The sequence below is a fragment of the Petaurus breviceps genome, unplaced genomic scaffold, assembly GCF_028583685.1.
Source record: "Petaurus breviceps papuanus isolate PSGF00001 unplaced genomic scaffold, PetGlider_PUasm1.0 90784, whole genome shotgun sequence".
Lineage (NCBI taxonomy): Eukaryota > Metazoa > Chordata > Mammalia > Diprotodontia > Petauridae > Petaurus > Petaurus breviceps.
Genome location: NW_027187345.1, coordinates 11,881,716 through 11,908,826, shown reverse-complemented (window position 1 = coordinate 11,908,826; position 27,111 = coordinate 11,881,716). Strand labels below are relative to the sequence as shown.

Below are 27,111 nucleotides of genomic sequence, written 5' to 3'. Positions count from 1 at the left end.
GGAGGGAAGTGTCAGGCTTGGTGATTCGATTCGGGTCGGGTCGGGAAGGCAGCGCTGCTGCGAGCGGCCCCGGGGTGGGAGACTCCGACTCTGACACTGACAGCCGCACACGCCTAGAGTGAGGAGGAACTGCCACAGACGCTGCGGGGGAGGGGGCGGGGGCCCCGAGGGAGGGGCGGGGGCGGGGGTGGGGGAGAGAGCGGCGCAGCTGCGGCGGCGGCCTGAATCAGATCCTGAGCCCGAGCCGCCGGGGGCCCGGAGAAAAGAAGCCGAGGGTAGCGGAGACAGGCGGGCAGGGCAAGGGCCATGGACTCGGCGGCGGCTGCTCCTGCAGCCGCCGCGGCGGATGAAGGGATGGTGAGAGGAGGCGGCGCGGTCGGGAGCCACTCCGCCACCAGGTGAAGGGGGAGAGACTGTCGGTGACAGAGGAAAAGGAGAGCCTGAGAGAGGAGCCTGCGGGCGGGCGGGCGAGTCGGGCGGGCTCGGCTGTCACCCGGGCGCTGCTGCTGCTGTTGCCGCTGCTGCCTCCCAGCGGAGGGGAGGAGAAGGAGGCGGCGGCGGCTGTGGCACCAGCGGCACCAGCAGCCGATACACAGCAGTCGGGGAACCCGCTGGAAGGGGCGAGCCGGGCCTCCCTGCGTCCGTCCGTCTGTGTGTCTGTCTGGGCGCGGCGGCCCTCTCGGGTGTTTCCCGTCGTCGCGGATTTCCTGCTGGGATATTTCACCCTCTCCTCCCACTTTCCTTCCTTCCTCTGCTTCCCACACATCCTCCTCCTCCTCTTCTTCTCCCACCGTTTTCTTGCCTCTGACCATCCTGTCAAAACTGCCGCCTGGGCTCGCCCTCCCCCCTCCCTCGGTCCACGTCCACGGGGGACTTCGCTCGCTGCCCTCCCTCTGAACCTCTCGCTAGGGGGCCTCGGAGGCGCTGGGGGGCAGGCCGCGGCCGCCGCGGGAGGAGGAGGAGGAGGAAGAAGGAGGCAGGGGAAAAGGGAGCGCCCCGGGGAGACCATGAAGAAATTCAACATCAGGAAGGTGCTGGACGGCCTGACCGCCGGCTCGTCGTCGTCGTCGTCGCAGCAGCAACAGCAGCAGCAGCAGCAGCAGCCTGGAAGCCGGGAGAACGAAGTGCAGGAGACGCTCCAGTCCGAGCACTTCCAGCTCTGCAAGGTGACTGACTCGAGGGGGCGGCCCGCGCGTGGGCTTTGCGGAAAACGGGAGGCTTGGGAAGCGATCTGGCCTTTGAAGCGGGGCGCCATGGAGACCCTTCTCCGGCTCCGCGACACAGTGTCCCTGTCTCTGTCTCTACCTCCCCTCTCCCCCTCCCCTTCTCTTCCCCCCTGCCTCCCCCTCCCCCGCACTAGATCTCTCCTTTTCTCTCTCCGTGCCTCTCTCACACTTTCCCTTTCTCTTCCTCTACCGTTCTTTCTCTCCCTTTGTGTCACTCTCTCATTCTCTCAATCCCTCTCCCACCACTCTCCTCTCTCTTATCTATCAATCATCTATCCACCTGTCTACTTCTCTGTCCATCTATCTACTTATCCATCTCAGTATTTAATTTATCTAGCCTTTCACCTGTGCGCTTATCTATCCATCTGCTTATCCATCTTTATATTTGTCTGTTCCGCTCTACTAATTTATCATATCTATTTATTTATCTATTTATCTATTCATCTATCTAATTACCTCCCTCTCTGTCTCTGTCTCTCTCTCCCTCTCCCCTTCCCCCCTCTCCCTCTCCTCATATGTATTGAGCCCTAGAAAACACCTTGTGGTTAAAAGCCTCTTAGGAGACTATTTCCCCCAACTTCTTTACTGTGAACTCTCCTGACCTTTCGTTAATGCAACAGTGATTCTAAGATTGCCTCGTTTATAATGCTGACCATTAAGTTGGTATTTGGAAGCATCGGTGGCAATACTCTGGAAGGGTTGTGTGTGTGTGTGTGTGTGTGTGTGTGTGTGTGTTTGAAACATAAGACACAACCATAAAACCCTTGTGGCCTCCTTTGGAAATAACTTCTAATGAAGATTGGTTAACAGACAGCCAGACTTAATTAGCAAATTTGGCATTCACCTGTGCCTTGCATATTCTTCTTTAAAATGTACTGCGGGTGACTTCTAACTTGAATTTATGGGTCATTTTTTGTGATGTTGGTATATAAAAAGTTAATATTGGGATTCTTGCCTGTAATGGTGTAATAATCACAAGCCAAAGTCCTTAAGTTCAGGAAGGATGATGCAGCAAATTAGTTCCTTGTTCAATAAGACATATAAGTTAATTTGAATATTGATATTTTTTATCATCTGAAATAAACACATGCCTTCATATAGACAGATTATTTTGAGGATGTTCAAATCTACTTTTAGCCTTATTGCTCTGTCTTTATTATGGACTTAATAAAAGTGACATCATAATTAGGTATACTTGTGTTAAGTTCTGCTGTTCCCTTGAAAAGTGTTGAAGTGAAAGGCGATTGCTTTATATTGGCCAAAGTATACCTATGATACTGTTTCCCCCAAAAAGACATTCTATATATGATAGAGTATGTGCTTTTAAAAATATATGTAGGTAAAGGTTAAATATAGCTGTAAAGTAGACTTGTAGGTAGATTTTGGTACCCACTACATAGATATTCTAAAGAGGAAAACTGTTAATGATGACTTTAATTTTCATTAGGAAAAACAGGCTTTCCCTCTAAAAACTCCTACAAATATTTCTCTGGTGTTTTTCATAGACTCATCCTTTACTTAAATACATTCTAAGTATCATATTTATTTGTATATGTCTCCTCATTTCCCCCACTCCCCCATTAGATATTAAGATCCTAAAGTGAAGGGATTGTATTCTTTTATGTTTTTGTATTCTTAGGGCCTAGCACAGTGCTTTGCCTAAGGGAGATGCTAAATGTTTGAAATATATAAGCCTCTCCTGCATTAGTCTCACCCATTAATTTGCTTGAAATAAATATTCTTCTGTTAGGGTTTAAGTTTACAAACTGATAATCACATAGAAATATTATTGTTGAAAGAGTTGTTTGAGATTATACTTTTTTAAACATTTTCCTAAAATAGAGTAGTAGTTCTTTTTAGAAAGCAGGCTCCTGGGAGAGAGAAAAAGTATTTATTTTTTCCATTATAGAACCCGATCTTGAAGGGATTTGACTAAGAGAAATGGAACTTGTTCTTCAATTTCTTTTTAATAACTTTAATGGCTTCATTTACAGTTGGCTATTTTATTAGAAGTTTCCAATCTTCTTTTATTTGTGTAGAAGTGTTCTATGATTTAAATGACAGGCATTTTTTTTTTGCCACTCCAGAGAGAAGATATGCAAAGGGAAGATGTTCTAGGGTAACAACATTTGAGACATTAACTAAAATCACAATTTCACATATTGTTGATTTTTTGCCAATTTTGAACAGTTTCTGTTTCCAAACATGAAAAGGTGTTCTGGACAGTAACTATTTTTTTCTAAAATATATTTTATATACTGTTCTAATATGTGATAATGAATTCTCACTCCCCCCCTTTTTTATTTGTCTGTTATTGCTGTTTTCGTCGCTTCCTCATCCCAAGACTGTTCGCCATGGATTCCCCTATCAACCCTCAGCCTTGGCATTTGATCCTGTGCAGAAGATCCTGGCAGTTGGAACTCAGACTGGTGCTTTAAGGCTGTATCCTTTCATTTTAATTTTTAAAATCTGACTTTATTCCATCTAACCTTTCTTTAACTGCATCTGAGCAGAGTTACTTCCTGTTAAATTTAGAAAGTGACAATCAGGTGTTTAATAAAGGGAGAAGGGAGGGTTGTACTAACCTTGGTGATTGGTATATTCTCTATGTGTCTGTGTGTCCTGTTACTTTCATTTGTAGGTTTACAGCCTTTATACACAAACACAAGGTTAAGATTGTGTAGTTTTCAACTTTCTTTGAAAAGAGCTAGAAGTTTAAGAAGGGAAGGGGAAATAGTTTAGTAGCATCTGCTACAACACTTTATATTTTAAACTGTTGAAGGAGTTAAGTTTGAAGAATTCTGTTTATTAAAAGAAATAAAGAAGAAATCTGCAGATTTTCTCGTGCATATTAGTGTAGTATCATTGTATAGTGAATATTAAGAGGGAGAGACTTAGTGTTCATTTCCCACCTTGACACTTTCTAGTTGATAAATTTAAACCTCTCTGAAGTCCAGTTTTCTCTAGGAATGACAGTGCCTGAAGTTTTTTTTTTCTTGCAAGGTGGTTGATTGTGATCAAATGTGGTATATGCAAAATTCTTTGCAAATATTAAAGAACTACATATACACTGGCTGTTCTTAGATATTAAAGTATAATACAATCTTAGATGAATCTGAACTTTTAAAATTGGTATATTAAAAAGTGATGTTCCAGTTCTTGTCAATCTGAAGAGTCATCCAAATATAATAAATATAGAATGCTGAGGACTAAAAAACAAAACAAGACAACTTTGTTTTAAAAAGACCCTTTTAAATCCTACTATATTCTGTAAAAATTAGTATGTGGAAAACATTTAATTTGGTTAACTGTATTTAAGAAAAAAAAATAATGCCACAGAGGCAAAATATATTGCATTGCTTGTTCATCCAGAGAAAGATAAAATATCTTATTTGGCAAAACTTTTCCAAACTCCTTCCTATTTTTTTTGTAAATTACATTTTGTAGAAAATATTATTTCTTTTCAGAATTTCTTCTAATCTGAATTATCCAGAAAGACAATTTTCATTTCCAAATATTTGTCTTAGGTATTTGTCTTTATACCATGTTATTATGTTCTTTATTTGTTATTAATAACTATATCATTTAACTAACAACAGATGCATTTATTGTCAAAATTTAGCTTTAGCTCAAGCTGTACAAATGATAGTATAATAGCCATTTCCTACCCGATGCTAGGTAATATGATATTAATAGAATGTGAAAAGGCACTAGGACAAGCAATAATAATCACCTAGTTAAACAAAGTTAGTTATTTACTTTTTGTTTTGGGGGGTTTGTCTGATTTTAGCTTTAGTAGAAGCACTAAACCGTAATCGAGATAGAATTTAAATTTCATTTGTGGTTAATTTTAACATCTTAAAATGTAGACAATAAAGTCTTCAAATTCTCTTGATGTGTTTTCTGTGACTGCACTTCTGAATAAGCTGTGCCATTCATAGAACTACTGTAGTAGTTAATCTATATCCATTATAATATTTAAGGACAAGTCCACAATTTTGTTAGACTACATCTACTTTCATAAAATGCTTGGATTATTTGTTTAAACAATAGACTTTGTATCCCAATGTCAGGGCAATAGTTACTTTTGCTTAACATTTCTGAATAACTTAGGGTGAAGTAGTTGGTCTCAATTATCTAAATAATTTTATATCCGACGTTCAAGAATGTTCTTCATAAGGAATTCTGTTTTGTCATTTGAAATGGAGATTGTAACTGAAAGCTTATTCTTTGAGCATCAGAAAGGATTGATGATATTATGACACTTGGTATAGTGATTTCAGTTGTACGTTGTTTTATTCCAGCTATTTAAGGCCTGCAGCTTTTCTTTCTCTAGGAAATATTTACTAAAGTTTAATTAAATCAGGTATTCGAAAGGATATTTTTCTGTTTTTTTTTCTTATGAGCAATTTTTGAGGGTGATTTTTTTTGTTTCTTTGAATTAAAGAATTTTTTCTTGAAAGATTCTTGACTTTCTTTCATAGGTAGTTTTATCCTTTTGTTAAAGTGGTATGATTATAAGTAAGTGCTACTTATGAATATATAGTTACAAAACATCAGATCCTGATTATTTGAGTTACAGAGTAATTTCTTCCTAGTACATTTGAATATGAATAAGATGTTCCAAAACTTAGTACAGTTTCAGATAGCTTAAAACCACACTAAAGCTTTTGGGACATCCTCTACATATATTTTAAGGATATTAACTACTTAGATTCAGAGGCTGCAATGGGGGGAGTATGGGGAAGGGCACCTACTTACATAGTTCTTGCCAAGTATACATGAAAAATGAAGATAACGCATTTGTGCAATTATAAGACACTTGGGGAATATCTAGTATGTAGGAGGAGTTATGCCATAATTATTGTTGTTTATCTGTCCTTTGTTCTCAAAGAGGATCATGATGACTGGAAGGTGACGCTATGATTTGCAAGTGAATTTGATTTAAGTGAGGGAGGGTTCAGCCTCATTTTCTTCTCCTCAGCCATTTGGGTCCAATGGCAAGACATAGATCTGGACAACTGGAGATGGCCCTGGATATAGTGAGAGAGACCTTGGCCTTTTTAAGCTAAAGTCTTTCCCAGGTCTCATTTTATCTGAGGCAATGCCCATTTGGTGATGAAAGCTAGGTAAGTAATGAGATAGAGAAAGGCCTCTTTTACCTAGTCAAAAAAAATAAAGAGAAAAATCAGTTGGGAGGGGAAGTCCCTCAGGGTTTCTGGCCAAACCTGAAACAATTGTTATTTACATTCACTCTGAGCCATCAGAATGCCCTAACCTAGGGCCCAAACCATGACCTACCGTGTTTCCCCGATAATAAGACCTATCCCAAAAATAAGCCCTCCCCTTACTGTGTAAGATTCCTGTGAAATAAGCCCTCCCCCGAAAATAAGCCCTATTGAGATTGCTACTGTAGTGAAGGTGATCCCCTGCGCTACACACTGCATTACGGTACCCTCTGTATGCACCGCCCCCCCCCCCAAACGCCCGCCGCACTCCGAGCTGCATCCAATCAGAGCTGCAGCAGTGAGCGTGTCATCCTGTTCTTCCCCAGTGATTTGCTTGCTGGCGCCATTGAGAGCAGTGCCGAGGAAGAGAGCTGAGGCAGGACAACATAAGCCCTTCCCTGAAAATAAGCCCTCTGGTGTTTTTCTTTCCAAAAAAAAAAAAAAATAAGACAGTGTCTTATTATCGGGGAAACACGGTACTGAGGCTTGGGCTGAGAGCTCTTCTTGGCCTTTCTTTGAGAGCCAGAGTGATTTCCCTTTAAGGCATAATCCTTAAGAAAGAATTCTAGCCTCTAAACCCCAAAATATCTGAGAAGGTTTCAGTGATCAAAATTTCCATTCCTTTGGGCAGAGTATGATACCTTTTGTGGACAGATGGAGATGGGGGAGGGAAATGAAGGAGGGAGGAAAGGAAAGAAGGAAGAAAGTGGGCCTTAAAGGGCAGAACTAGCTAAGGAAAAACTTTTTAATTGACCTTTTCAGAAGGGAAAAAAACCTTCCATTCTAGGTCTTCACATCAGTATTGTTGAGTATTTTGTAGAAAGGATTTCTTTACAAGTATGTATTAGACTAGATGGCCATTGAGATTTCTTTCAACTTTGAAATGCAGAGAACTAGTTGGCTTTATGTTAAAATATGCCCCCTAGAAAGTCCTACTTTGATATCCAAAGCCTTAGACTGAGGGACCCTAGTTTAAGTTCTTCCTGTACTACTTACCACCTTTGTGACCATGGGCAAGTATGTAACCTTTTGGGACCTCTGTTTTTTTAATCCATAAAGTGAGTGTGTTGATCTAAATGACTTCTTAAGTTCTCTTTCTGCTCTAGTTTTTATGTACCTATGAACCTAGAAATATTGTGTCTCTTATTGGAATAGCTTAGAAGTTTGAGAGGCCAATCACTAAGATATGAGCTCTTGGATTATACTTTTTTCTTTAACCGAAACAACTCATGACCACCTAATAGCATTATTAGAAGGTGTGTCTATGCTCATGAAATAGTGAACTCTTGAAATATTTGAGTAATTTTAAAATTTAATTTGTTAAAAATGACAGAACAGGATATAGTTTTTTTAAGATACATAAAAATAATCATCTTTATTTTTCAATCTCTTATGTAACCTAACTGCTCAATTTACTATGTATAGATCCTTTTATTGAGTATCTTAAAAAGGTTTTATTGTGTGAAATTGTATCTATTTCATAACTAAAGGACAGCTAATGACATAGCTGGAGAACTCTAAGAAATCCATCAACTGTACAAAGATTATAGTTATGAAATGTTAAGTTTCTGGTTAATTTGTAAAATTATAATATATTTGCCAAATGAGAATGTTTTTATATTTTCATGACATTAGTTTCTCTACCTTTTTTTCCTTCCACTAGGACTGCTTTCTTGTGATATCTTTTCTTCTAGTCATATTAATCTTCTATTAATTATAATGTCTTTAAACTGAGAAAACATTTATTAATTCCCTACTATGTGCTAGTTATTGGGGATACAAAGAAAAAAATGGTCCTTACCCTTGAACTTATATTCTACTTGATGTGGTGGGAGTGTGCTGGAGTACAGCCTGTTTATAAATGCCTAATAATATGAGGAGGGAACAAGCTCTGCATGGGGAGTAAAAAGGTGAAGCATTCTAAGATGGTGAGAGGAAGAAGGATTGCATTCTAAGCATGGGGCCTATGCAAGATACAGTGATGCGGATAGACTATGGAGTTTAGAGAATAGCTAGTAGGATTGCATGACTAAAACATGGTTTATGAAGGAAGGAGTAATATAAAATATCAAAGTAGAAAGTTTGAGAAAGTTGGATTGCTTCAAATGCTACATTAAGGAGTGTATTTTATTTTAGAGGAAACAGAGTCCCGTTCAAGATTTTTGGGCTAGGGTGAGACGTTGCCACATGTCTAATTTAGGAATGTTAAATTGACAACTGTGGAGGATGGATTGGAGAAGGAAGAAACTTGAACCAAGATATGAGGATAGTGCAGTAGTCCAAGCAAGAAATGGCGAGTGCCTAAACTAGATTGTGGTATGAGTGGGAATAGGAGGACAGATGTGGGAGATTTAAATTGGTAAGATTTAGTTACTTATTAATTGTAGATAAGAGAGAAAAAATGGCTGAGGTTGCAAGCCTGGATGATTTACTAGGAGGTGGTGATTGTTGCTTGTCCTTTGTTTTCAAAGAGGACACCTCAAGTGATGTCTTGACTCCCAGGTGAATTGTATTGTGTTTAAGTAAGGCAGAGTTACACAAGTTCATCACTCTCTCTTCCAGAGTGGATCTGGGAGTCCACTGGCAGGATTTAATAGTTAATAGTTGGATAAGTAGTAGGAGTATCCAAAGAGCAGCTGTCCCACTGAAGTGAGGGAGGTTGATATAGCAGGAATAGGGCATAATTGTCAGTATAAAAAGCTCCAGAGAGATAAAGTATGAAGAACACTTAGAAAACACCATTTGATTTCATAGTTGAGATTGTTAGTAATCTTAGAGAATTATTTCATTTGAGTAGTAGTGTTAGAAATTAGATTGCAGTGGGTCAGAAAGAATTGGGAGATGGGTAATGGAGACAGTGAATGCAGAAAGGAATTTGACCGTGAAAGAGAAAAGAATCACAAAATTTGCAATCTGGAAGGGACCTGATTGGTTCTCCATCAGAGAATTTCCTGCCAGAGAAGCTATGGTCCAACCTTTGTTTGGAAGCCTTCAAAGAAAGGCAGTCCTTTCTAGAGGCAGCCCATTCCATTTTTGGAGGCCTCTATTAGGAAGATTGGGCAAGATAGGGAGGGGTGAGGTTGTATGTGTTTTGGGTTTTTTTTTTCCCCACTCAAACTTAAATTTACATCTTTGCAACTTCCATCTATTACTTCTCATTTCAGACTTCTGGAACCAAATAGAACAAATTTAATTGTTCCTCAACTTGAAAGCCCTTCATATACTTGAAGACAGTTATTATGTCCCCTTGTATATTCTTTTCTCCAGGTAGTTCTTTCGAAAAGCTTATCTTCATATGACACGTACTCAAAAGTTTTTTACCATCCTGTTTGCCATTCTCAAAGCCCTCTAGCTTATCAGTATCATTTTAAAATTTTGATGCCTAGAACTGAATACAATAGAAAGAAACCGGTGAGGGTAGAATACAGTGGGATCTTTCTGTTTTTGAAAGCTATGTCCTCTTTATGAAGCCCAAGATTATATAAACTTTTTTTTGGGTTGCTGATTTCAGTTTACTAAAACCCCTAGATCTTTTTCAAAACTGCTGTCCAACAATGCTTCCTCCATCTTACACTTAATGAAGGCTTTCTTTTTTTTTAATCCAAGTGATATGGGACAGATATATCAGAGTGTAGTGGGGTTAAAAGAAAGATTTTTTTTTAAAGCTTCAGAGATCTTGGCAGGTTTTTAGATAGTAGAAAAAGCAGATTGATAATGAGTAAAAAGAGAAGAGATTGATTTCACAGAGGGCAAATATTTAAAGGTTAAAATCTTCAAAGAAATAAGAGGGGATATAATTAAGTATGCAAGTAAAAGGAGCCACCTCTTTCTGAGAGATTAGGGTAAAGGAGAAGAAACTAGGGCGTGATGTTGAGGGTTTTGAGGTATAACATATGGAAGAAAAAGAAGCTCACGATGAATGGCTTTTCTCTGTAAAACAGGAAGCATGTTTCTCTGCTGAGAGGAGATAGTGAGTATAGGTGGCTTGAAAAAAGTTATGGGGTATGTGATAGTCATATTGCCTGACTTTCATCTATAGTATGCAGCTATTAATAAGTAGAAGCAGATTTAGGGAATTGTAGGGGGTTAACACAGCATTGGGGTTTGGTAAACTTTGAGCATCAAATGGAATGAGATTATTGTTGTGTTTGTCCTTCATTTTTGAAGAGGACCATGGCATCAGGGAAGTGATAACATGACTTGCAGTTGACTTTGAGGGAGAGCTGTGCAAGATCACCAGCCTCACTTTGTCCTCCAGAGCCATCTGGATCCAGTGACCAGATATTAGATAAGACCTTTTCTTGTAAGTGAGTCAAGGAATGGGGCTCTCCTGGCTTAGAGTTAATGTCAATGGTAACTTTCTCTTTGGAACAGCAACCCTGAGGGTCTTCCCCTCCCTGCTTGATTGGAATTAAATGGTTGGTCAAAAGTGATTACATTTAAGTATTTACTATGAGCCAGCTACTTATTAAATGGAGAAGATATAAAGACAAAAATATGAACCATTCTTTGCTTCCAAGGAACCTACATTCTGCCATACTAACTGGTAATAATGAAATCAAGGGTATGATCATCCCTAAGAGTTGCTGGGGAAGGTAAAGATATAGGTTAAGGGAATTGAAGGAAGTTAAATAAACTGGGAATACAGCCTTTTGGAGGATTCAACACTTATGTCAGTATGGAGGTGGAGTGGGGAAGTTAAGGAAGAATTAGATTAGTCTTTGAGAAAAGAGGAAGAATGATCTTAGGGCTGATAGAAGACTAAGATAGGAATTTGGACTATGTAATTATATTATTAGGCAAATGAATGTGTAAATGGGTCAAGTACTGGGGATACAAATATAAAAGTAAGACTACCTGCTCTTGACCTCAATCTTCTAATAGAGGAAGGCAGCACATAGTAGGAAGCTTCAGTTACAAGTCAGATGGAAATGTCTAGTGGTCCTTAATTGCAATGAAGGCTGATGGTAATGCCTCTTATTTTGATGTGTCCTTTAGTAGAACCTTACCAGATTCTACTGTTGAACTATTTGTTAGTGTCAAGGACTTTAATGGTGTGAACTTCCTTGTTCTCCTAAGCCTGAGTGAACTGACACTAGCCCCATAGTCTACTTCTGAAATGTTGTGGGATGAGGCATACCTTGAATATGCTCAGCAAGTAGACACTTAGTTCTCTAATCTCTGAGTTAATAATGTCAGAAATGTTTTTGAGGACTATGCCAAGTTGCACTACCTTAAATAAAACAAAAGCAGTATTTCTGTATTTATTTCATAATGCCTATAGAGGAAAATTGATAAAAATTTGAGGACTTGAAAAAATGTTTTAGCATATTTATTGAATTCATATATGGAAACTTTTAAAAAATATCATTATACAATGCATGTTTAAATCCTAAATTTCTTGGCTTCAAAAGAGTATGTGAAAGTGTATTGGTTGAAATTAAAGAAAATAACAATTATCACTTGTACATGCATAAAATTAAGAGGGTTTTTACTGAAAAGTAAAATAAAATGTCATGATTTCCTGATATCCTTAGATTATGGTTCATATATTGTACATAACCATATGCAGTATATTTGAGGGTGTTGAAGGTATCTGTTTTAAAGACTGTACAGAAAGCTCTAGTAATAAATTTTCTTCCTTTCCCCTTTTCCCTAACCATGTCTGGCTAGTAGTCAATTTTCATAGATTTAGATTAAGTTTTTAACTACACAAATATTATTAGATAAATATAGCATTTGTCTGATGATGTCTTGGCTTGTTTTTATGGCATATAAAAATTCAGTTCAGTAGAGATGCTTCAATTTGATATGGAATCTGCTCTTTGTTTTGAATGGAGTATACTAGTCTTTCTTAAGCTTTTGAAGATGATTCTATACCATTGGAGTTTTTTTTTATTGTCTTTTGTGAAGGCTATGAAAGAAATAAAAGACTCCTGCCCTTACAGTGTAGTTACGTAGATGAGATATAATAATATCAAATAGTTGGGGAATTCAGGGCAGTTGAAGACTGCTGGAAATCTTCCTAAAGGGAAATAATCCTGCTGGGATTAAAAAGGCTTCACAGAATAGGGAGCCTTCCAGGAAATGTTAGGACTAAGATTGCTTAAAAGGTTGGAGGTAAACGGGGTGACTAGGTGTTGCAGTGAATAGAGCACCAACCCTGGAGTCAGGAGGACCTGAGTTCAAATGCAGTCTCAGACACTTATACAAAAACTAGCCCTGTGACCTTGGGCAAGTCACTTAACCCCAATAGCCCTACCTTCCCCCGTCCAAAAAGCAAAAACAATGAGGTTGGAGGTAGGGAGAGCAATCTAGACAGGAGGTAGCATGATTTATTAGAAATTGTAAGAAGAATTAGAGTTGGAAATCTTAGGAAAGGGGAGAAGGGAGTGAGAGATTCTAGAATTTTTCATAGTAAAGTATAGCTAATTAATTGAATACCTAAATGCCAACCTGAACTTAATATAGCAGTCAGGAGGAATTTATGATTTAAGGGAGAGAATGTTATAAATGCTGTGTTTTCTAAAGACCACTGGAATTGTGGTATAGAATGATTTGACTTTAGGGCAAATAACTTAGCATTTTGGGGGCTTCCATTTACTTACATGTAAATAGAGACAGTTTAGCTAGATGATCTCTAATGTTCCTTTTACCTCTAAAACTCTGTTATTTGGAGTGGTAGAAAAGAAATACTTGAGTAAAAGAAACTTAATGGAAAAGCAACAGATCAGAAAGCACTTGATTATAGAGCGTGAAAAATAATTGTGGGTAATGTGAAGGCTTGGTTGGAGACAGTAAATATGGAAGAGAAAAAATGTTGATGTTGGGGAGGTGAAGTTGGTTTGAGAAGTAAAATTTGTTTTTAAACATTCTGAATTTGAACTTCACTTGATTAATCATGGTACAATGGCAGCTGTACTGGATTTGTTGTTAAGACCCCCAGGTACAAATTGTAGTTGACCACTTCCTGCCTGTGGAACCATATTGCAACTCATTTAGGCTCTGAGGATCTCAGTTTCTTTATCTATGAAATTAGGGGGTTGGACAAAATGAACTTTTAGCTTCTAGCTTTAAATTTATGATTCTACTGAAGTGGAAATGCCCTCTAGCAAATATATGACTGGAGTTCTTATTAGGCATCCGAACTAAGCTGGTGAGAAAAGGACTGTCATTCCAATTTTTAAAAATAGTCCCATGACTCTCCTAATCCTTAGCTTTTTAAGGGTAGTATGAATAAAAGGAAACCTCCATTTTCATTAAAGGTGAATCTCCTGGGTTATGTAGCTAAATCCTACCTTATCTTCTAGCTTTCTTTATTTTTAAGTAGATAAATTTTACTTAAATAGTATTTAAAAAGAATTATTACTAACATTTATTTCAGGTATGTAGTTGATGTACCTGTTATTGAGCAAAATTGAATTGTAAATAACTATAAAAAATCAGGACAAGCATTATCAAATAACATAACAAGTATTAGTGTTGTCAGCATATTAATGGAATTGATAAAGAAGTTTCATCGAAGAAATCTACAAACTTGGCTTTTTTTTTTAACCAAACAAAAACTCTTGACAGAATCATAATGGCAGTACTTAAAAGAAACAAAAGAGAATGGGCCATTTTTTATTACTATTTTTCCAGAGTTACTGGTTTGAGTTTAAGTAGGAAAGTTAACAGTGGAGGTATGTGTTTTGGCCAACTTCAACTTTGGCTTATATGAACAGAAGTTAAAGAGAAGAAAGGAAGTTATCCATTCAATCCTTTTTATGTTTATAGAAGTTTTGTACCTTTTTCTTTGATTCAGTGAACAGATAGACTTTTAAAACAAGAGGGACTTCCACTGCCCCCCCCCCCTTTTTAAGTTTTGTTGTTGTTTTTTTTTTTTTGGTTGCTTTTTGGAGTGGGGAAGGCAGGGCAATTGGGGTTAAGTGACTTGCCCAAGGTTACATGGCTAGTAAGTGGTAAGTGTCTGAGGTCGGATTTGAACTCAGGTTCTCCTAACTCCAAGGCTGGTGCTCTGTTCAGTGTGCCACCTAGCTGTCCCCCTACCCTCTTTTAATCAGTGCTTTACCCCAGCCTTGTAAATAGCATTTCTGTTTTACGGCTACTTTTTTCATGTATTTTTTACTTAAAATCATATTCAGCTAAAAAATACTATATCATGAAATAGAGTGATATGTACAAAAGAATAATGTCTTTGATTGTAATATTTAATTAATTATGTTAAATATTCTTATCCAGTATGTTATAGTTTAGGACATGAGTCAAGTAAAAGGTTGTTGGAGGGAGCCAGGGATGGAAAAACATCTGATGTTAAAGTAGTGCCTTGTAGCATCTATTTTAAAAGTACTTTTCCTGAGTGAGGTAATCCGAATGTCTGGAGTAATGATTCCCAATATTTTTGGAGTTATGCTATTTTTCATTTTCTTAACAATTCCTAGAAGTGTAGATTAATTTAAAATGAAAGAATTGAATTTCCTTATGAAATTTTCTTGCTATCCATTGAAATAATAGAATACACTTGTAGATGTTTAAAAAGCCAGAGATAGGATCACTATTATATAACAATTTTTCTTCAACTGGAATAAGTGTAGCATTCTTTCAGACTATTTTAGCAAAATATGTCATTTAGCACAATGTCTGACACATAGTAGGTATTTAATAAAAAATTAGGAACTGATTGGCAAAATATATTCAGAAATAAATTTAACTTTTTTCATGCTATAGAAATTTCATATATAGTTTATATCTGTAACATAAAATCCAGGTTGGGTGTTGTTCATGTTTTAGACAAGATGAAATAGAATTGAATTGATAATGTGTAATTGTTGAGTTGGTAGATATTCTCTGAATCATCAGTTAAAGTAGAGAGTAGTGTAAAGAATACTGTTGAAGAAGATATGCTATATGAGAATGAAATGAGTGAACTTCTCTTAATTTTTGTGTTAACATATCTACTATAAACACCAGAAATTTGAATTCATTGTTAAGATAACATTCTCTTTCATAGTTACAGTAGTTATAGTAGACTATAGCTTATTGCCTTCCACCTGAAAAGTTGTATCTTTCTTCAGTATTTATACTTAATCATACATGGAGCTGCTATAAGTACATTTGATATAAATAGTCTCATTTTGACAGAGGATGTTGGAGAGAAGTCTTCTGTTTTTGAGTCATGATCTGCATGGAAGCACACTGCCACCAGACTATTTTAAAGCTTCTTTTAAAAAAATTAATGAATTCTGATTATTTCTTTTTATACTTACCCTTAATGCTTTATTGATTTGTATTTAGTGAATTTGACTAGTCAGCTTGCAACTCATTGAGGCCCTGCCAGTAGTTTTAATTTTCAAGTGAAGCAATTATATGTGAGATAGCCTTTATGATGTTTAGTTTATTGTTGACACATTGTTTGAGGAATATCTATTATATAAACAGTAATTTTTTCCTCCCAAATGTGTTTTCCCAAATTCTAATTTTAATGTAAATGCTTAAGAGTTATAAAGCTACATTTTAAGGTGTTGAGATATACTGATTATTGTCATATTAATCTGAATCAGAAATAGCTATTGTATTGGAAAGATTTGGCAATATTTTTTGAAAAAAATAATTGAATGGACATTAGTTAAATTGAAAAGTCAACCAGATTCTCGTTCTCTTAAATCAGGGAATAATAATTCTGTAATGAGAATAACAATTTGCTCATTGGCACTCATAGACTCTAAAAGGTAAGGCATCCTGGGCTGTATGTTTCCTTTTGCTCTTAAGAAAGTGCTTGTCATTTGGATACAGAGTTTTTTGGTTTGTTTTTATCGAATTGCTTGGCCATGGGATTTCTTTGAGTAAGGGATGTCCTTTTTGGTTAGAGGACAAAGGCCCATTTTATTGAGCTTATAATTTTTCTTTGAGGTTTTATATGTGAATGCTAATCTGATTTAGGGGGTGAAGAGAATTTCTGTCAATGAGCAAAACTTATAATACTCAGAAATAGTTATCCCTGACGTCTCTTTAATATTTTACAATATTGACTGTCTCCGTGTACTTTCTCCTGTTTGGGGATTTGAGACAGTTCTTTCTTGGTTCCTCCTACATGTTTGACCACTTTTCCTCAGCCTCTTTTGTTAAATCTTCATCCACATCATGCCCATTAACTGGGGATATCACAAAGCTCTTTTTTCCTTTTATATTATCTCACTTGATAATTTCATCAGCTCCCATGGATTTAATTGTGATCTCTTTGTAGATGATTTCCAATTTTTTTATTCATCCTTAGTCTCTCTTCTCAGCTCCAGTCTCATGTTCATCACCCTGTTGGACATTTTAAACTGGATGGCATAGTGATAACTGAACCCATGGGAACTGAGATCACTGGGAGGGAACAGAGATAGAAGAGGTCCAGGACAGAGTCTTGCAGTATTCCTGTAGCTAAAATATGGTATAGGATACAGCAAAGAAAACAACAGTGATGGCTACACAGATAGGAAACCCAAGGAAGAGCAACACTATGAAAATCCAGAGAGGAGATAGTATCTAGGAAGGACATTGGAAAATTAGATTGCTCCATTTTTTTTCTATATGACATTGAAAAGAGATTAATTAGCACTTCTATAAAATACTTTATAGAAATTTACCATCTTTGGAGGCAGTTTATTCTATTTTCCATTGCCTGTGCTTATGAAGAAGTTTTTCCATATGTTGAACTTTAAATTTATCTCCCTACATGAAACATAGTAAGTGATGAATAAATGCTTTTTTACTGACTGACGTGTAGGGTGGTCTGATCCTTTGTAATTTGACAACTCTTTAAACATTTGAAAGCTGCTATCCTCCTTTTACAAGTTGAACATCCTAATATCCTACAACAAACGGAATCATTTGTATGGTTTTGAATGCCTTTATTCCCTTGATTGCCCTCTTTTGGATTTTCTCTAGCTTATCAATATCTCTCCTGCTTTCATAGGTGGTAAGAGGACAAGGCATTTAAAGAAGATTAGAGATAATGTGTTTTCTAAGACAAATTAAGACCCTTTTAGTTAAACTATCTGTCACCACAATTTGTTGTTCAAAGAAGCAAAAATGTCTGCTTAATAATTATTGTTTCCATTTTAAAATTCATAATAATGAAACTAGTTATTCTTATAATTCTCATTTTTAATCCTTAGAACAGTGCTGTGAGGTAAATTTTTTTCTTTTGGCAGATTTGTGATTTCATTAGTGTAGGGAACTGGAGACTCCTTGTGATTCTTACCAATCTAAACTGTTTTGTAACTTAAAAACCTTCAAGTTATCTAGGACGCTGATGTCTAACTTAAACAGAAATGGGGCGGGGCACCAACCTCATAATGACTTAGAAAACCACATGTCACTATTACCTATGGTTTGTTGTATTTTTATTTTGTTAAATATTTCTCAATTGCATTTTAATCTGGTTTGGGAGCCTCTTGGGACTGTTGTGAGCCATAAATGTCATGTAGATCATCTATTTGATGCCTCTCATCTAGGACACTGAAGGATTAAATGATTTGTTAAGGGTTACACTGTCATTGAAATAATTTGACCCAACTTCTTGTTTACTCTGACCTAGGTTTTCTATTCACTATGACATATTGCCCCTCATGACTATCAATGAAGTGTGTAGGTAGACAAGTATTATTTATCCTATTTTATATAATGATAAAATGAGACTAAGGAGAAATTGTGATTTGTTGATGTTCCATAGCTACTTATGTGGCAGTTAGGATTTGAAGCCAGTTGTTTAACTTCAAATTATTTTTCCCTCTATACTACAGTTGTGTTAATAAGACTAATTTTTTTTTTTCTGAAACCTGTAATCATTAAAGCATATGGAATGGGAAGATCCTTCTAAAAGTTATCTAGTACTTCTTTGTTCCTTAATCGTATCTCATTTAAATCTGTTCTGAATTCATGAAATGATTTAAAAGCCTGCCTCACAATGCTAGTGATGTCCGCTTTTTGTGAGAAAGTTGTTATATCTAACAAATTTTCTCTGCTTTAATTAATTCATTTTAAATTTTATTTAAATTTTTTTCCCTCTGGTGAAAAGAGGTGCTAATTGTTAATTTCTATGAAATTATGTTGAATGCAAGCTACTTGCAAGTACAATGTCTTATTCTATTTATTTATATACCTAGAGCCTAGAATATTTCCTGACACATAGTGAGTGCTTAGTAGTAAGTTCTTGTTGATGGGTTTTAATTTATATGAAGATTTATTACTTGTGACCTTTAAAATTTTTTTTTTTACTTATCAGCTTCCATTTATTATGATTCAGTAGTCACGTTGGCTTAGTCTTATTTTACTGTATCCATAGTCTTAGATGTTTACTCACTTATATTGATTTCTTAGTGTTTTTCTCATGAAATCTTGAATTTTGTTTAAGTATGTATTCTTTGCCAACTTGGCCCCAGAGGATACATGTGCATCCCTCTATTAGTAGCAGAGCTAATGGGGAGGGGGGAAGAAGTGACACTGAGAGTGTGGAATATTGCATACACATGCGTAACATATATTTGATGTGTTAGTTCTTTTGCTGAACTGTTTTTCTTTTAAAATTTTTATCAGAAGAGAAAGTTGATTGGGTAGGACATGGTGAGGAACATATTTGGAAATGAAAGTGATATATATATATATATATATATATATAAACATAATACAATAGAACAAGTACTCTCTCTGGAGTCAGAAGCTCTGGGTTCAAATACCACCTACTTGTTTGACCTTGGATCAATTTACTTAACATTGCTTTCCCTTATTTTCCCCATGTGTAAAATGAGGATGTTAGACTATGTTGCTGCTGAGATACCTTCCAAGTCTCGATCTATTATTGCTTGAATTTTATTTTTAATAAAAATATATTTAATGAGTTTCAGGTGCCTTTTTAATAACTTATGTGTAGAAATTAAAATTCATTGTTAATTTTCTTAGGGGAATAACAAGTCGTGATGGACTATCTTAGAATTGATTTTCTGGTAGTCGGGATGAAGTTGAATGGTGTTTTCTTCATGAATAGATGATAGCAAGGCTTAACATCTGACATTTGTAAGATACAGTATAGTTCCAAATGAGTCAGGTCTTCAGAATGAATAATTATCATGTTGTATGTAGAGGAAAGAAGCCATAGTGACCATTGTGTAATTAATATAGGAATTAAATAAAGACTTAAGTAACCAATTGTTAATGACTAAATATATTTAATGAGAATTATACAAAATAGTTACGTGTGTTAAGTAAGACAACTTTGGTAATGCATGCATGTGAGTGTGCTTGGAAGAAATTTATTGATGATTTTGTCCTTGACTCTTTTAAAAGTTGTTTTGAGTACAAATTATTAGTGTTAAGATATAGATTCCAAGCAAGGAGATAAGAGGCTTCATTTTAATTTTTTTTTTTGTTTTTCAAATGCTTTGTTAACTTCTGATTTACATTATTCATTTCTGCCAGATTTTGAGTTACAAATTTCCTCTCCATTTTTCCTCTACCCACTGCCCCAAAATAGCAGTCCCATAGGATATCAGTTCCTCCAATCTGCTCTCTCCCATATTTTCTTCCATACTCCTTTTGACTGATAAGAGGCTTCCTTAATGATTCTTTGTTTCATGTGAAGAATAATTGTTGGTTTAGGAATTTTTTTTGTTCTTGGTAATTTTGAAAGAGACCTCATGGTATTAGTGTATTATTACTAATATAATGATGTGCTTACTTTTCTTTTGTCTGCTTTCATACTATAACTGGGTATTATTTGGAACAGTTCCTATTAATATATTAGTTTTGTCTCCATATACAGTTAAACTTTTTAGTCAGTTTTGTTACCTTAATTTTACAAAATCACTACTTTTCTGTCTTATTTTGTTTTTAAAAATTTGTTTAATAAATCTAGTATAAGCTTTTGCATATAAACATTTATTTTTAAAAAACAACTTTGAATTTTAAATATCTATGGAAATCCTTCCCCCCAATACCCTTCTCCACACCATTAATAATACAACCTAGTTCTAGGGATGCTCTAAGGAGACAACTAGAATGACAACTGTGGTAGAGATTATGTAAAAGTTTCTGAGTACATTTCATTAGTTTTAGCAATAGATTCATGGCAAATTGACTTCCAGTAAACTCATACAGAAGTTTTTCCTTTTGAGAAAATAATTCACATTTCTCTCTACCTTTTTGCCCTCAGCAATTCATGTTGGTGCATATGCAAAAATTACTTTCAGTGGTGGCCTTTTTGCAAATAGTTATCAGAAGTTCAATACCAGATTTCCAGATATTTCGGGAAATAATCTCCCTTGTGATTTATTTTCACATTTGCCTGAAATTTCCTTCTTTTTTTCAGTTTTGTTTAGAGTAAGAATGCTTCTTATAGTCAGGAATTGGCAGCAGACGTACTTTAAAAATAGGTTTAATAGTTGCCAACCACACTTACTTTTCCCTAAGATAGATAATATAGATGTATCTTGGATAGTTTGGTTTTGGTGCTCAGGCTTTTTACTACTTGCTTCCATCAGTTTTCTCTAAAATAGGGTTAGTACTTTGGGCAATTACTTTAAAAAAGACAAACCCATAAGATTTATAGGTATTGCTTTATCACTTTTTGATAATTTGTTGTTTGGACGTAGATCTGTCTCTGGAACAACTCTTTTTAAAAAAATTTCTGAAATGCTAAGATCTTGTGTTTCTTACCCATTATAGGTCATAGGTTAATATTTTTCTATTACCTCCTTCACTTATCAAAAGGCCTTGTGGTAGATGCATGATAAATGTTTGCTTGATTTGAACTGTTGAATAGCTGTCATTGGAAATATGTTATAGAGACAGTCTGTGATAATCGAGGAATTACAGAGGAGCTATGAGTTTGTTGATTGTTGAAACTATGTGCATGTCCAGGTGAACATGTTAGTATGGTACTTGAGTATAAATGATATTTGTTCTATATATGTTCATCTATAAATGATATTTGTTGAATACTTATTATATATTTTTTGGCTTTCTTTCATTACTAGTAGACTGATAATTCTTTTTTTTCCATCATTTTCCTTCCAAATATGTGGACTTGCTTGATTTTTAAAGGCATTCTGGGTTAGGTTGTCTGTTGTAGGGAATGATTAATTCTGCTCTTTCTTTAAAGTACATAATCTTTTCTTGTAATGGCAGTAACTCTGCTTTTTCACAGCAGTGCCCTGCCAAAGGTGACTATAAATCCAGTGGCATCGACTACCTCAGTATTTTTGTGCTAAATTGATTTCCTTTTAGGACATTTTTTTCCTTTCCTTTTGAAAAGGGAAAAAAAGAGAAAAGATATTCAGAGTTTCCCTTTATTTGTTATAGTTTTCATATTGTGAAATTGTTTCAAAAAATCTGTTGGTTTATCTAAGAATGGAAATTTGTGTGCTTTTGATAGAATCTGTGGCTATGTATTTTTTATAATGCTTTCCACAGAATCTTACTGTGATGTCTCATCATGGTGTGAGCATGACCTGAGGTGACCTTGAAGGCTATGCCAGTAGAGTGTAAGCTCTGGCAGGTTCTATCATTCTAGAGTGACTTTGAGAATGGCAGCAGACTATTTTCTGAGGACTAGTCCAGTGAAGTACAGAGAAACTCATTACCAGTAGGCTGGTCAGTTGATGAATCTTTTGGCCATGGGCACCCCTGGAACAAAGAAAAACACAGAACACCACGTAGCCCTGGAAGATGCCCTTCTACTTAAGTAGTGTCAGCTGCAAAGTGGAGTAACAAGTAGCAGAAGGTGTTAAGAATCACATTGTATTAACTTTAATTTAACTAAGAATCACTTGTAATAACTTAAATTTTGATACTCTTAAGTAAAAGATCTTTGTCCATTGATGAAATGGATGGAGTTGCTGAATCAAATAATTCTCGTCATTCTTACTATATACAAAACTGGAAAAAAGAAGGAAGTTACAGGTAAATGGGAGAATTAATCACACAGAACATTATTTCATGAGATATCTGATAATCTAGTATTGCAGTTCTGATAAGTATTTGCAAAAATGTCACCATTGAATTGCAGAGGTTAAAAAGGTAGAGAAATTTTCAAACTTGATAAGACCTTCCGAATTAAGTCATAATTTGGTGACTTAAGTGCACAGATGTGAAAAGGCGCGGATGCACAAAACATTTTAGGAAGGCAAAGTTTAGGAAAAAGGAATGAGAGGCTAAAAACTTGAAGACCACAGAGAAGCCTTACACCTTAAGAGCATTATACTGTCTTTAGGAAAAGAATTGGTGGACCATATTTGCAAGTGTAGGGATTACTCATATGAATGAAAAAGTCACTGAATGAAATTACACATTCACAGATATTTCATTTGTGTACGTCGGAGTAAGGAAGCTCCTCTACCAATGCAAATCAGCAAGTATTTTGTAACTTACAGTTACCAAAGACATTGAGAGATAAAGTGATTTGCCTGGACTTACACAACCAGTGCCTGTTAGAGGTTAGACTTGAACCCAAATCTCACCTCTCAATTCAGCTCTTTATCTACAATGCCACATTAAGCATATTAAATTGCTTTTTTAGCCTTTTTTGCTTAATGATGAATAATTCCAACTGATTTCAGGTCAGAGCAAAGATTAGAATCAGCAAAAATAAAGAAGAAAGAATAACAAAGATATGGCATATAATTGAAATCATGCACTACAGAAATATTTTAACAGGCATTCAGCATTAAGAAATGGAAAGAGGACATTAGAAATAACATCAATAGTGATTACAATAGTTTTATACAAATGTTTAACCACAGTAAATCTGTTGCCACAAGAAGTCCAAAAAACCCAGCAAAGTATCTTAGCAAACATTTGACTTATTAGCTGATATGTATGGCAGCCAAAGGCTATGCTACTTAAGATAGATTAATAGTCACTCTGTTGAAGTTTGATGGATGATTACAAGCAGTATTGTTTCATTTAGTAGGGAGAAGTTATGGAGTATAAAACTAGTTTAAAGAAAGCTTAGCATGAAATTAACTAAGCAAAACCACTCAAAGGGTATTATTCAAAGATGAAAATAGAAGGATGACAAATAGAAGAAAATTGTAAAAGATTTATAAGAATTACCAGTGCAAACTTTTTATCATTTGAGATAATGGAGCTACTGTATATAATCCAACATAAATGTCACAATCCTGGATGTTTTTATAGAGGAGTTAGAAATGGCGCTCTTTGAACAGGGAAGGGAAAAGCACCTGGAATGCATGTAAAGGAAATACATGTTAGAACAGAGAAAATTGGTGATAGTATTGGTGTATTAAATCACAACATATCAGGTGGAGGGGAAGATAATATAAGCATGGAAAAAAAAAAAACCAAACCTCTGACCATATTAACATTCCACAAAAAGATAGCTAAGAAAACCAAAACAGCTACTGACCTATTTGCCTTCTCTCCAGTCTATAATAAATCTTTATTCTAGTCATTTATACACGAAATGAGGGCATATTCATTGAGCATCCTAGTAGGGCACAAGCAGGCTTTTACAAGCTATACCCCATAATGGACCACTTCCATAGATGTAGAGATTATAATATTATGCTATATAATTGTTGATTTTGAAAAAACAATTTGATTTGGTAGAATAATAAAAATTTCTTTCTACCAGTATATCTCTCATTGATACATCAGTATCATTTAAAATTATGTGAAAGGTATAGCAAGAGAAATAATCTCATTCAATGACTTTCTTCTCATAAATAATCTGGCAAAATATAAAAATGGAGATTTATGCCCACCAAAGCTATTGATCATTGTGATAGAAGAGATTGAAAACAAAATTTAAGTTAGAGAGTGATTCTTTCTGGATACCAGGAGTCTCCAGATATTCCTGCTTACAGATGATACCATGCTCACTGCATCAAACTCCAGGACATTGCAGAGCCAGAAGAGATATGTGTGTGTGTGTGTGTGTATATATATACACCTATTCATGAGTTTGACTTGAACATCTATCCACACAGGAAAGATTAAATGGGATGAAGCATGAATTTGAATGGAACACCAGTTGACTTGTCTGTCAGCATATACATTTGCAACAGATAGTACAGATAGAATAGTTGGGCCCAGAATAAAACAAGAGAAAACAATCTGGATTGCTTTTAGGACATTACAAAACTTCTTTGACAATCCCAAAACTTCTTCAATACTCTTAAATTTCTTGTGAAAAAAAGGTCTCTCTTTTTTAATACCAACTATCTCTTGGTGGTGTTATAATGTTAGCAAGCCATGAAATACAATAGTCTCTGAAAAATTAAAGATGAATAACCCACAGATAGCCATGGAGAGGGAATGGTAGGGGTGACCAAACTACTATATATAATCAATGAGGAATTTTGAAGAAGACCTGGAGTAAAAGATGTTATCAATAAATTATGACAAGAAGAAAAACTGGGTTGACAATATGGCAAGGGTGAGGAATATTCACATAGCCAGAGGCACCCAATTATTAATCTTTGCAAATATTAAGCAAAAGCAAGGAAGGACTCCAATGTAGTAGGTAACCCCCCTGGGAATTTTTGAATGAATATGAGTCAGTCACACAGGAGGGGAGTGCATGGGTGGGTTGTGATCTGTATCTATTGGAGGAACACCTAACGTTACACAGTCATAGATTTACATGAATATAGTAATCTGAGTTAATTTATTTTAAAGTATATTTATGACAAATCTTCAACTTTTAAAGAACTAGTAATGATAAATACAGTTAGATAAAGTCTTAGGTTCTCATTATTTTTGTCTCCCAATTTCTTTTTTAAAAGTTTTTATTTTTATTTAGTATTTTATTTTCCCCAGCTACATGTAAAAACAATTTTTAACATTCATTTTTAAAACTTAGTTCCAAATTCTTTCCTCTCTTCCACATCCCACCCCCATTGAGAAGGCAAGCAATTCTATATAGGTTATAATATATATGTAGTAATGAAAAACATTTGCAATATTCATGTTGTGAAAGAAAACATAGACAAGAAAAATAAAGTTAAAATATTTATGCTTCAGAAAAATATATGTATTCAGATGCCAAAAGTTCTTTCTTTGGGGATGGATAGCATTTTTCTTTCTTTTTTGCTTTTTGGAGGGCAGTTGGGGTTAAGTAAGTTGCCCAAGGTTACACGGCTAGTTTTGTGTGTGTGTGTGTGTGTGTGTGTGTGTGTGTGTGTGTGTGTGTGTGTGTGGTGTTAAGTGTCTGAGGCTGGAACTGAACTGACATCCTCCTGACTCCAGGGCCTGCGCTTTAGTCACTGTGCCACCTAGCCACCCCGATGGATAGCATTTTTCATCATAATTCTTTCAGAGTTGTCTTGGATTGCTGAGAATAGTGATGTCATTCACAGCTGATCTTACAATAATTACTGTTACTTTGTGCATAGTACATTTCACTTTGCATCAGTTCATGTGAGTCTTTCCAGGTTTTTCTAAAGAGCTCAACTCAGCATTCCATCATAATCATGTACCACAACTTGTTCATCCATTCCCCAGTTGATGGGCATCCTCTCAACATCTAGTTCTTTACCCTCAGAAATGAGCTGCCATAAATATTTTTGTACATATAGGTCCTTTTCTTTTTATTTTAAAATCTCTTTTAACATGTAAACCTAGTTTAATAGTGATCTAGTAATACCATTAGAGCAAAGGATATGCAGAGTTTTATAACCCTTTGGACATAGTTACAAATTGCTCTACAGAATGGTTGAATCAGTTCACAACTCTACCAGTGTATTAATGTCTCATTTTCCTTACATCCCTTCCAACACTTTTCTCTCCTATTATCCAATCTAATAGGTATGAAGTAGTACCTCAAATTGTTTTAATTATCGTTTTTCCAATTAGTAGTGACAGTATTTTTTCATGACTATAGATAGCTTTGATTACTTCATCTGAAAACTGATCATGTCATTTTATCATTTATCAATCAGGGAATAACTCTTATTTTTATAAATTTGACTAAGTTCTCTATATGTTTGAGAAATTAGGCCTTTATCAGAGAATTATGCTTCAAAATGTTTTTCACAGTTACTATTGCTAACTGTATTTCCCTCTCTTCTATTCCTTGCCCATTCATTCTGTTCTCTCTCTCCTTTCACCCTGTCCCTCAAAAGTGTTTTGCTTCTGACTACCCCCTCCCCTTCCCGTCATCTTATCCTATTCTCCTCCTATTTTCCTGTAGGGTTTTTATACCCAGTAGATTTTTATACCTGGTTGAGTATGTATATTATTCCCTCTTTCAGCCAGTTCTGATGAGAATTAGGTTCACTTACTCCCCCTCAGCTCCCTATTCTTCCCCTCCATGGCAAAAGCTTTTTTTTTTTTTTGCCTCTTTTAAATGAGATATTTCATTCCATTCTACCTCTCCCTTTCTCTTTCTCCCCGTACATTCCTCTCTCACCCCTTAATTTTATTTTTTTAGATATCTTCCCTTCCTATTCAATTCACACCTATGCCCTCTGTCTATATATGCTTGTTCTAACTACCCTAATAATGAGAAAGGTCTTATGAGTTACAAATATCATCTTCCCATGTAGGAATGTAAACAGTTTAAACTTAAGTCCCTTATGCTTTCCCTTTCCAGTTTATGTTTTTATACTTCTCTTGACTCTTGTATTTGAAAGTCAAATTTTCTATTCAGTTCT

The 27,111-nt window shown here is 35.8% G+C and overlaps 1 protein-coding gene across 4 annotated transcripts in view; it reads left to right on the top strand.

The window, feature by feature from the left end:
- Positions 1-375: 375 nt before the first annotated feature.
- Positions 376-27,111, top strand: part of STXBP5 (syntaxin binding protein 5) — a 202,417-nt gene continuing 175,681 nt past the window's right edge. For 3 of the 4 annotated variants that reach the window (XM_069069727.1, XM_069069725.1, XM_069069724.1), the window contains exons 1-2: positions 376-1,166; positions 3,571-3,668. In XM_069069727.1, coding sequence (XP_068925828.1) covers positions 1,008-1,166; positions 3,571-3,668 — 257 coding nt within the window. In that variant the 5' untranslated portion in view covers positions 376-1,007. The remainder of the gene's footprint in view (positions 1,167-3,570; positions 3,669-27,111) is intronic. The other variant, XM_069069726.1, reaches the window with a different exon arrangement.